General features: G+C 37.4%; 1 protein-coding gene across 1 annotated transcript; it reads left to right on the top strand.

The window, feature by feature from the left end:
• Positions 1-7,627: 7,627 nt before the first annotated feature.
• On the top strand, positions 7,628-8,559 carry LOC131623815 (uncharacterized). The gene is made up of 2 exons (XM_058894824.1): positions 7,628-8,198; positions 8,324-8,559. Exons 1-2 carry the CDS (start codon positions 7,628-7,630, stop codon positions 8,557-8,559), a joined length of 807 nt encoding a protein of 268 aa, XP_058750807.1.
• The last annotated feature ends 3,888 nt before the right edge of the window (positions 8,560-12,447 follow it).

Here is a 12,447-nt window from a genome sequence, read left to right on the forward strand (position 1 = left end):
AGAAGATTTTCGAGACTCACTACTCATCATCTAGAAGATGTTATTTTTGGAAACAAAGATGACCCCATCAGAACAAGATCATTTCTCAAGAGCAATGAAAACTCACTATTTGGATTAGTTTCTATGATTGAGCCAACTTCAATTGATGAAGCTCTTCAAGATACAGATTAGATTATTGCTATGAAAGAAGAACTAAATCAATTTACAAGAAATGATGTAAGGGATCTAGTTCCAAGGCTTGAAGGATTCAATATCATTGGAACAAAGTGGGTGTTCAGAAACAAACTAAACGAGCAAGGTGAAGTCATAAAAAACAAAGCACGACTGGTTGCACAAGGATATAGTCCACAGGAAGGTATTGACTATAATGAAACCTTTGCCCCAGTCGCCAAGTTAGAATCTATCAGACTATTAATTGCTTATGCTGCTCAATATAACATCACTTTATATCAAATGGATGTTAAAAGTGCATTTTTAAATGGTTACATTGAAGAAGAAGTTTATGTTCATCAACCCTCTAGCTTTGAAGACTCAAAATATCTAAAATATGATTTTAAACTTAAAAAAATTTCGATTACTCAAAAGAGACTAATATAAAGGAAGATAATAATATAATTATCTATGAATGGTCAAAGCTAGAAAAAATCAAAGAAGAGTGGTTTCAAAAGAAATAATAAAGAAATCATAGCAAAATATGATGACTCTAAATAATCCTTTTATGAATATTATGAGAAGAAAAATGTGGCTCTCACAACCAATGATTCACGTGATATTGAAGACAATGAATCATGATATTATGAAAACAAATATTAGGTATTTCCTAATCTATCTTGAGATAAAATAATTTTATATTTGTTTGAGTTGTTGATAAAAAATTAAAGGATTTCCAATAAACAAAAGTTTCTAAAAAAGATTCAAGATATTCCACTATAACATAACAACACACTTAATAGGTGATGTGCAGTTTTAAAGGATGAAAATAAATTTTTTAAAATGAAGTTTTCAAACGTTATAAAACAAGTAAGTTTAATTATTAAAATAATAAAAATGATTTATAGGAATTCCTTCACTACGCCGTACAAGGGCTACGACAACGCTTATTTTGGTCTTTTAAAGCGCTGCCGTAGGTAACGACGGCGTTTTTGAAACGCCAAAAGCGCTCTCGTAGTCTCCCCTATAGCAGCGCTTTTTCCATAAAAGCGCTCTCGTAGCCTCCCCATATAGCAGCACTTTTATCCAGAAAAGTGCTCTCGTAGCATCCCCTATAGCAGCGCTTTTTCCAGAAAGCGCTTTCGTGGGTTGCGCTTTTTTTATCTTTTATGTTTTTTTTATCTTAGGCAGCGCTTTAATTTAGTTATAAATCGCTTTCGTAGGTAGGCCTTTAAGAGCGTTTTTGAAAGCGCTGTCGTTGCTAAACACGGTATTTTAAAGTGCAACCTGTAATTTAAGCCTCCCAGTTCGACCTGTAATTTATATTTATTTTCAACCTGTAATATTTTCGACCTGTAATATATTTTCAACTTGTAATATTTTCAACCCATATTTATTTTCGACTTGTAATATATTTTCAACCTGTAATATTTTCAACCATAGGTAGGACATTATATACCAATATAATACCATTATAATCCAAAATAATATATATACACCATTATAGTTCAATTCACATGTAACTAACTCATCTCAAACAAACTAAATCAGATACATATAACTAGCTCATCTCTAACAATAACTAAATCAGAATATAAGCCTGAAATGTAAAAAATTCGACGAGCGCACGGTCCTGGTCCTGCAAAGTATGAACAGAACAACACGGTCAATTAAACTAACTTTGCTCAAACACATTTAAAGGCTCCAACATCTATACTTCAAATTTTCCCAGAAAACAAATTGTCATTTAGTAACATCAACAATATTATTAGCAACAACTTCATGTGATTTGCAACTCAATCCACCAATGTAATGTGTCATCAATCCAGTCTCAAATCAAACTATCAGCACCACTTAACAACAACAACAAAAACAAACTCGATTCATATAATAACGTCATCATCGTCAACTAATATTAAGCAAAATGAACCAACATCCACCAAATAAACTCAAACACAAAGTCATTATCAAATTCCGTCACACAGTAATGTATTCATAAAACTTTTCACACAATAATGTATTCATACCTATATGAATAGTTGCTGAATATAAAATTGACACAATTCCTCTTTGATTTCTTCAAACTTTAGTCTCGTGTAAGAAGCAGCATAGAAGTCATCAAAGTACTACATAACAAAAACATAATATGAATGATTTAGTTAAATGTAATAAATCATAAGAAATTATATTAAGTTATAAATCCATACCGTGATTGGAATCTCTAATTGATTCGTTTGAAGGATTTCTTTCAAAAACCTCAAAACAAAGTATCCGCAATCATAACTGTTTCGCTGTTGCGGACACTACATAGAAAAACAAATAAGATTTTATAGTTGTCTTGTTTTATCAAGTAGCATAACTATTATAAGCAAAATTGTGAAAATTAATGTACCTGCACTTTGATCCAAGTAATGTTGTTTGATTTAGTCCAGGATACCTGTGCGTCTCTTTGACTTCGGAATACTTGTATTGATCTAACAAAAATATAAAAGCATATATTTAGATCAATCTCACAAATAATTAAATATATAAATATACATGAATATTTAGAACGATCTCACTTACGTATCAATCATTGACTTCATAGCCGGATAATTGGTCCACTCACCATCTACCAAATTCATAAAATATACCACTTCTTTTATAGAGTTGATAGCAAGCAACAACCAGTGTGCTCTATAAATTAAAACAAAAGTTTATATGAAAAATTTGCTACGCAAAAGAAACAAAGATTAGATGAACCAAGAATGAGAAACTAACCCTACTGGTCGGGTATTATACGCCCAAAGAAACAGGCTTTCTGTATTGCCGGTGGTCAGGAATCTATCGACTAAGCGTTGTCTAACTGATTCCAGTTCCGTAGCAATTGTTTGTTCGCTGCAATGGGCGGAAGACACGAAATGGAATCTGTTTGACAATTCAGTCCCGCGCAACACTTTGTCATACAACAACCTTAAATAAAAACATAAAAAACATTAGATTATTTTCATTGAAATGTGTAAATAAATTGTTCAACTAATTAAATAATATATTCATCGGATTACCAGATGTATGAGTGAATATTACCGACGCCTAGTTGGTCATGCGAAAAAATCGTATGCATGTCATCTAGTGCAATATTTTCGAGGAATTCAATACCAAAGACAACTTCATCCATATTAATTTCACGGAAAGCACCTGTCGTCAAATCTGACATATCAACAAGTGTTATGAGCGTCTGCCGGTATCGAGGCACAAAAGCACCTCTTTTTGCCCTTGGCTTCGGAGGACCCTTTTCCGTGGGTGGTACGCTACGAACTTGCTGCGTCACTTGTTGTGACCCCCAAGTAGATACCTAAAAATCATATAACTTAGGTAAATTATAAAATCATGCAGTTTTAGATTCAGATCATATATTAACACTTTAAATGTACCTCTTTTAGTGATGTAACAGACTCGTCCTCCTGCAAAATCCCTTTACCCTTAATTGTGGGTTTTGTAGGAGCAGTCTAAAATTATCATGTAAAAAATAATTAACGTAATGGTTCAGAATTGACATTCGAAAACTAAATGATTCATAATGGTTTTCAACATACCTCATCACCAATGAAAATGAGCTCCGAGGGCCATGCAACAAATGACCCTATTGCATCTCGCAGCAATGTTGTCTCTGAGACCATGTCAGGTACCGGTAGCACCGCATCATGATCTAATACAACATCAACTGATACTTTCAGGTGTCCATTCGGGAGCGGTATATGGTGAAGTAAATCTCCCAAAGTGTTGTGCACTTTTCCCTTTCCAACTAGGCGATAATCCGGTGACGATAAGTATAGTTGGCAAGATGAAATGCCCTAAACCAATAATAAATATGGAGTCATTATCATTAATAAAATAGAACAATTGTAAGAAAAAAGAATTCATAATTACCTCGGGAAATTTTCTTTGACAGTTGATACTAGCTTTATCACTAGTTTCTCTCACCGATGAAGTATTGCACTTTTCTCTCATATACATCTCTTTATCTCTTTGCAATTCAGAGACTTGTGCTTGTAATTCCTGCAATTTTTGCAACACTTCTTCATTGGTAGGATTTCTTCTCCTAGAATGCTTATAGAAAGAGGTTGGAGTCACACCATGACCTTTACCCCTCATCCGACCGGGATACTCAGGAACATCTAGTGCTCTACTAAGTACACTCCTATTATCCTAGTCCTCACCGGTGGATACCGATTGCGACATGGTCTCCTGTAATTCATTTACATTTCAAAAATTATTAGTGGAGATAAAAAATAAATTATATATTAATAAACATTTGATTTAATTAAAGACACAGTGTTATACTTATACATTCATCATAAACGTTTTGAACATCGGGATCAACAACTCGATTCTTGCCCACACGAGCTTCCTTCCACAACACATGTACTGGAAGTGAGGTTTCCTCACTTTTCGTCTCCTCTAACTATGCATTGAAACAAATGATAAAATCGTCAATTACAACACATTTAGATAATTAATAAGAACGTAACATTTCTATTTACTTACAATTTTTTTATCTAAGCGTGCATATCCCAAACGCCCTTTTTTGTATGGATACGCAGGTTTTGATGCTCTCGCCCTATTTGTGGCACTCCTTTTCCGGAAATCTTCATCTCTTTGATTTACAAACTCAAACCAATCTTCTTCTTTAATGAAGAGCTCATATTTTTTTGGACGTCTCGGTGCCTCTTCAAGAAAGTTTCCTTCTTTATCCTTAAGATAGGTGTTTGTTAAAAAAGCTTTCCACCCTCTATATCTTTTTTCGGCCAAACCAACCGCTTCTTCAACAATGTACCGTTCGGCAATACAACCCTCCGGTCTACTTCTGTTTTTCACGTACCCTTTTAATATTTTCATATAACGTTCAGCATGGTACATCCATCTCATATAAGCTGATCCGCACAATTGTGTCTCTTTCACAAGATGAACGACTAGATGAACCATTATGTCAAAAAACGAGGGAGGATAATACATTTCAAGATCACATAAAGTAACAACTATTTCTTTTTGTAATGTTGGTAAGCTCGCGGGATCGATCACCTTACTGCAAATTGACCTGAAGAAAAAACACAGTTTAGTTATTGCGCTTCTTACTTTTTCTGGCAGAATAGAACGTATACCTATTGGTAGAAAATGTTCCATTATAACATGGAAATCATGTGTCTTTAAACTCTTTAACTTGAGGTCTTTCATGGACACAAGTCTTCTAATATCTGATGAGTAGCCTTCTGGAACTTTAACTTCACTGAGGAACTTACACAATGTTTTCTCCTCCTTTCTAGATAGAGTGTAAACAGCAGGTGGTAGATATGTTTGTCTTCCTTTCGTCACTGGTCCCAATTCAATTTTCATTCCCATGTTTACCATGTCATTCATTATGTTAAGGCCATCTTTAGACTTTCTTTATATATTGAGTAACGTACCTATAACATTGTCAAATACTGAACAATTTGTGGCTTGAAGGGAGAAAACTGAATGCTAATGTCTCAAAGTTCAAAAGGAGGGAGTGGCCTGGAAAAGATATCTCGTCTCACCAATTCACCAGGGACACTAAGGTGGGAACAAACGGAGTTGGTTTTAAAGGAGAACAGAGAAGATGTCAGTCATCAGGAGGGGAACAAAACTTGGAGAATAAGGTGCAGTTCCACTCTTATGCGGATACCTTAAAGAATAAATTTCCGACGTTTGCAAAACAAGGAGGCAATTCAAAATCAGAACCAAACCCCAAAGTCCATGAGGAAGTTAGTAATAAGGAGGCTATTAGTAAAACTTTCTTCTTTAGCTCTAACGAAGAGGAAAAAGAACGTTACCGTAAGGCATGGGTGGGCATAGCAAAATCTCCGGGTATGGCTTTTGGCGTGAGTGACAGCTTATTGGCGGAGGGCTTCTTCTCCGTCGCGGCAACACCACTGGGTCCGAACTTATGCCTGTTGGAAGAGGACAAAGAAGGGGATCTTGCACAACTTTTGTCAAAGGATGAGGAGTGGAAGGAACGGTGGTTTAAGGAGGTTAGAAGATGGCAACCTTCTGATGTGGAGTGTTACAGATCTGTTTGGGTTTCGATATACGGCATACCCTACTTTGTGAGAAACAGAAGATTTTGTGAATCACTGCTTTCAGACATTGGGGTGGTGGCAAAAGGCGACTGTATGGAGGGTAAACAAGTCAGATTGGATGTCACAAGCTTGTTGATTTTCACAAATTTGTTGGAAACAATTAATCGGAAGGTTGCGGTTTCAATAGATGGCGTTTGGTTCGATATTTTGGTAAAGGAAGACGTGACGGTTAAGGTCGGTGATAAGGAAGAGTCGTGGGTCGGATCTGAGTTCTCATCGGAGGAGGAGGGTGATGAAGAATCAACGGCGGAGAGAGGGAAGGAGAACGATGAAGGTGGAGCGGTCGCGTCTGTGATCAACGCGCGGCTAGGAGAGGAAGGTGGAGGGATATCGAGAAGTGTCAGAGAAGCAGAGATCATAGCGGCTGATTTGCAGATAGCCAAGAAAGAGGGGAATAGTGTTTCGGTTGTAGGGGATAAAGGGGTAAGGTGCAGAAAGGAGATCTTTGAGCAGAGCAGATCAGAGAGCATTTCCAATGAAAGCTTCTCTAGGGTTGAGTGTTCTATCAACGGAGCATTAATGGAAAAGGTGATGGCTGAGGTTACTGAAGGGGTACACTCGGAGGCTAAAGAGAGGGAGCATTTTTTCAATGGGGTTAACGTGGACAATTCAAAGGGGCCCAACGTTAATGGGCCTTGTGTTCATTCTTTGGTGGGCCCAGTTGACGTTAAAGCAAAGTTAGTGGTAACTTCTTTTTTGACGGTGGATAATTCTGCCTCACCAAAAGGTGATTTTTTAAATTCAAAGGTAGATGGAAAAGAAGTGGGTCCCAGGAAGGAGACAAAAGAGAATCCTATTATCGTAAAGGAAGGTGCCATGCATGCAGATTTTGGGGACCGAACTGCTTACAAGCCCCTGAGTTTTGATGACCAGTGCAAGAAATTGAAAAATTCTAAAAAAGTTCGTAAGCAGTTGCGTGAGATTTTTGATTTAGGTGAACGGGTCGACAACTTCGTCTATCCGGCAGACTTAGTCTTTCCGATGAACTCTGCAAATGATTCGAGCAATTCGCATGGAGGATGCTTTGCGGGGTTTTCTATCTCAAATGATTCACTCACCAATTCTGATGTGATGAACTGCAATGCCAGAGTTATTAAAAGAACTTTAGGTAATAATTCTGAGGGTCTGTGGAAATCAATGAATAAGTTGGGGATTACAAACTCGTCTGTGTGTTTTGACCCTATTAAGAAATTGGAGGTGATGGAGAAGAGAGGTGTCAAAGAGGGGGAGGCTTTTAAGGTGACTCAAAATAGGTTGACATGATTATTTACTCTCTAAATATTAGAGGAGGAGGTAAGAGAGTGAAGAGGAGAAGAGTTGGTTTCAACATTCAAAAAGGTATGGCGGACATAGCTTTTATACAAGAAACTAAGCTGGGTTGTTTTCATCACAAGTTAGCCGAGGAATTGTGGGGTAATGAAATGGTGGAGTGGTCTCATATGGAGGCGATTGGTGCTTCGGGTGGCATATTAACAATGTGGAGGAAAGATTTCTTTACTTTGTTATTTAGTTTCCGGGGTGAGGGTTTCTTAGGAGTTTGTGTGGAAAAGGAGAATAAAAGAATGTATTTTATCAATATTTATGCTTCTTGTGATCACATGGCTAGATTGAATTCTTGGAAGATGTTAGTGGATTTGAAAAGAAGGAGTATAGATGGTACTTGGTGTGTTGGAGGAGACTTCAACATTGTTTCGTCTTTGGAGGAGAGGGTTGGAGTTTCTAAGAAGAATTACAAAAGGGAGATAGAAGACTTTAATGAGTTCATTAGAGAGATGGATTTGGTGGACCCTCCTACTATAGGAGGGAAGTTCTCGTGGTCCAACAAGAGTGGTAGTGCGATGAGTAGATTGGATAGATTTCTTTTATCGAATTCATTCATCGATGATTGGAATGTTGAAGGTCAATCTATAGGTAAAAGAGATCTATCGGATCATGCTCCCATTTGGATCAAAGACAATAAGAGGGATTGGGGACCTAAACCTTTTAGATTCAATAATCTATGGTTTAATCATGAGGACTTCTTTTCTTTTGTGGAGGAGGAGTGGAAAAAATAGAAGTGAAGGGGAGGGGGGATTTTTGTCTAGTGGAGAAGTTAAAAGCTATTAAAAGCAAGATCCGCATGTGGAATAAGGAGGTTTTTGGTTGGATTGATCTTAACATTGAAGTAGCGGGGAAGGAGATGCACTTTTTAGATAACAAGTTTGCTCATTTTGCAGGTAATGTTCCGGAGGAGATAGTTGTTCAAAGGTCTAAGGCGGCCATAGACTTTTAGAACAATCTATATAAGAAGGAAGGTTTTCTCCGTATGAAATCGAGGCAATTATGGTTATCCGATGGCGATTGCAACACTCGGTTTTTTCACAATTCCCTTAAAGAGAGAAGAAGGAGAAATGCGTTATGTTCCCTTACAACGAGTAGTGGTTTGTTGGAGGATGTTGATGAGGTGAAAAATCATATTCATGACTTCTTTAAATCTTTCTTCGAAGAAGAGATAGAGGTTAGGCCGAGGCTTGGTGGATTGGGAATGAAGAAGCTTCTTGAGAGTGAGGCTTTAAACTTAGAGCGTCCGTTCACCGAGGTGGAGGTTAAGGAAGCTATTTGGTCGTGTGATGGTAATAAAAGTGCGGGACCGGATGGATTTTCTTTAGAGTTCTTTAAGAGGTTTTGGGTGGTGATTCGCGAAGATGTTTTGAATTTGTGTAACGATTTTTATAGTAAATGCTCTCTTGTGAAATCGGTCACATCTTCCTTCCTTGCTTTGATTCCAAAAGTTGTCAATCCTCAATCTTTAGGCGAGTACCGACCCATTTGTTTGGTGGGAAGTGTTTACAAGATTATTTCGAAGATGTTGGCGGCTAGATTGAAAGAGGTTTTAGGTGGTTTGGTTTCCTCCAATCAAACCGCTTTTGTCCCGGGTAGAAATATGATGGATGGGGTTCTTTTGGTCAATGAGATTATTGATTGGGCGAAGAGAAAGAAAAGAAGTTGTCTTTTGCTTAAGGTGGACTTCGAAAAGGCTTATGACTCCGTTTCTTGGCAATATCTTAGAGATACGATGGTTATGATGGGGTTCGGAGATAGGTGGATGAGGTGGATGGAAGCTTGCATTTTCAACAATCATATGTCCGTTTTGGTCAATGGAAGCGCAACTAAAGATTTCAAGGTGCACAAAGGTTTGAGACAAGGTGACCCTTTATCTCCGTTTCTTTTTGTTCTTGCCATGGAAGGTCTAACCGCTCTTGTGAGAAGATCGGTAGAATTGGATAAATTCAAACCTTTCAAGTACGGAGATGGAGACTATGTGGATATTCTTCAATTTGCGGATGACACCATTCTTCTTGGGGATGCCACTAGTGACAACATATGGAATATGAAGGTCTTATTGAGAGGTTTTGAGTTGGTGTCCGGTTTGAAGATTAACTTTTCAAAGAGCAACATCTTAGGAGTTAATGTGGGTGATTGGTATTTTAATGCCGCCACGAAGTTTCTCGCTTGCAAGAAAGGCGAGATTCCTTTCAAATTTTTAGGCATCATGGTGGGGGAAAATCCTAGAAAGAAGAAGGTTTGGGCGGAAGTTGTTAATAAAATTAAAAGGCGTCTTTCTTCGTGGAAGGGAAGGAACATCTCTATGGGAGGTAGGCTCACGCTTATAAACTCGGTTTTGAACTCAATTCCCATCTCCACCTTTTCCTTCTTTAAAGTTCCGGGAAATGTGGCTAAAGAAATTAGAAGGCTCCAAAGTGAGTTTCTTTGGAGTGGTAATTTTGAGAAAAGGAGCATTCATTGGGTGAAGTGGGAAGATGTGTGTAGACCAAAGGAGAAAGGTGGTTTGGGGGTTAAAGATGTGAGGGAGGTGAATAAGGCTTTACTCTTGAAGTGGAAGTGGAGAATTCTAAATGAAGATAATGTTATTTGGAGTAGATTTCTAAAAGTGAGATATGGTAGGCCAAAATTAAAGATTCAAGATTCTAGCGGAGACATGATAGGGCGAGATGAATCGATTTGGTGGAGGGACTTGTACAAGAACAAGTTGTTAGATGGTTTGGTGGATGGCGGTTTTTCCGGATGTGTCACTTGTTGTTGCAAGAATGGGAAGGATATTCTTTTTTGGCATAGCCTATGGTTAGGTGATCAACCTCTTCGTCTTCTTTTCCCGGAATTGTATGAATTATCAACCATGAAATGGTGTTCGGTGGCGGATATTTTGGATTGGGCCGACGGTACTCATTGTTGGAATGTTATTGCACTTTTCTCTTATGGCGGTGGCCGCGGTACAGCCGTGGGGGCAGCAGGTACAGCCGTGGGGGCAGTGGTGGCCGCCACTTCGTCTTGGAACCGGTTTCGTGATCTAGTGGTTGGCTACACCCCGAGTGAGTTTGAAAGCGATCATTTTGGTTGGTACATCAATCCGGATAGGGAGTTTTCGGTAGCGAACATCTCTTGGATGGTTAACATTTCTAAATCCTTTTCTTGGGATATTCAAGTGCTCAATTTGTTGAAAGTCATGTGGAACCTTAAAATTCCGCCTAAGATTAAGTTGTTTTCGTGGAGATTCTTCATAGAGCGTTTACCGTCTAAAGATCAATTATTGAAAAGAGGAGTTGTTAATATTTCGAGTCCGGATTGTGTGTTTTGCGGTGTTCATGAAGAAACTTATCATCATCTTTTCTTTCATTGTCGGGGGGCGTTGGAGATTTGGAGTCACATTTTCGTTTGGCTTGGAATTTCGGAGGTTAGTAACATCGACGAATTTCTTGATTTAGGGGCTTTACAAGCTAAGGTGTTAAATTGCCACCGCAAAATCAAAATCAATATGGTGTGGTTATCTACGATTTGGTGCCTTTGGATTATGAGGAATGCAATTATTTTCGAGGAGAAGGTGTTTAGTTTTGATGTAATTTGTTCCAATATTACTTTTCTTTCTTGGAGATGGTTATCTAGTGGATATCCTAAGTTTAGATCCAATTACTATGATTGGTTTAAACTTCCTTTATCCGATTCAATCATGCTCTAGTCTTTTTTGTGTAAGGGTTGCACCCCTAGTGCGAGCTTTATTAATCAATTGCCTATTAAAAAAAACATTGTCAAATACATTTTTTCAATGTGCATAACATCGAGGAAATATCTTACGTACAGCGACTACCAATATGGAAGTTCAAAAAAAAATTGACCTCTTCTTCCACCCATCCTTGACAAGTAAATGTGCAAAAGGCTTGCCAAACTGAGTGCTCACATCTTTCACCTTTTCAAAAATTTGATCACCTGTCAAAAAAGGCGGGGTTGTACGTTGTTCGGCCTTTCCATTGAATGCTTTTCTCCATCCACGGTAGTGATGATTAGAATTTAAGAATCTACGATGACCGAGAAAGACATTCTTCTGACAAAGATCCAATCGTGTCATATCGGTTTCATCTTCACAAACAGGACACACTTTTTAACCTTTATTGTTGTACCCTGATAGATTTCTATATGCTGGAAAATCATTAATTGTTCCAAACAACATCGCCCTCAAGTTGAAACTTTCTTTCCCTCACTTTTTACAGACACGTCACCATATGAAAAAGAGACAATCGACCATATTCGGCAACTTTAGGCTCAAGTATTTTTGCAAATGGTTGAAAATCAAAAGGTTGAGGAGCAAAATCTACAAGATCAAATGCAAATGGTTGAAGAGGATAAGGACATAGAAATGTTGCCAAAACAAAAGCCAAAGAAGAAGAAGAAGAAGAAAACTTATATATGAAGAAAGTGTTATGACTTAGTTAAAATATAATTTTTATGTGTATGATTTTATAGTACTTGAAATATTATGACTGGACATGATTTTGTATACTTTTTGGTTAATATTAAAAGTATTTTGAATTAGTCAAAATATGATTTTTATGTGTATGATTTTATAGTATTTGCAATATTATGACTGAAAATGAAATATAACTAAATGGTGTATATGAAATAGGGTGTAAATAGATATAATTGTTCATTCATAAATGGCGTATTTACACCCGATTTTTATTAAAATATGGTGTAATTAAGAACATATCTACACCCGATTTTTATTAAAATAGGGTGTAATTAAAACGTAATTAAGCCCAATTACACCCGATTTTTATTAAAATATGGTGTAATTAAAACGTAATTACGCCCAATTACACCCGATTTT

The sequence above is a fragment of the Vicia villosa genome, unplaced genomic scaffold (assembly GCF_029867415.1).
Source record: "Vicia villosa cultivar HV-30 ecotype Madison, WI unplaced genomic scaffold, Vvil1.0 ctg.000081F_1_1, whole genome shotgun sequence".
Taxonomy (NCBI): domain Eukaryota; kingdom Viridiplantae; phylum Streptophyta; class Magnoliopsida; order Fabales; family Fabaceae; genus Vicia; species Vicia villosa.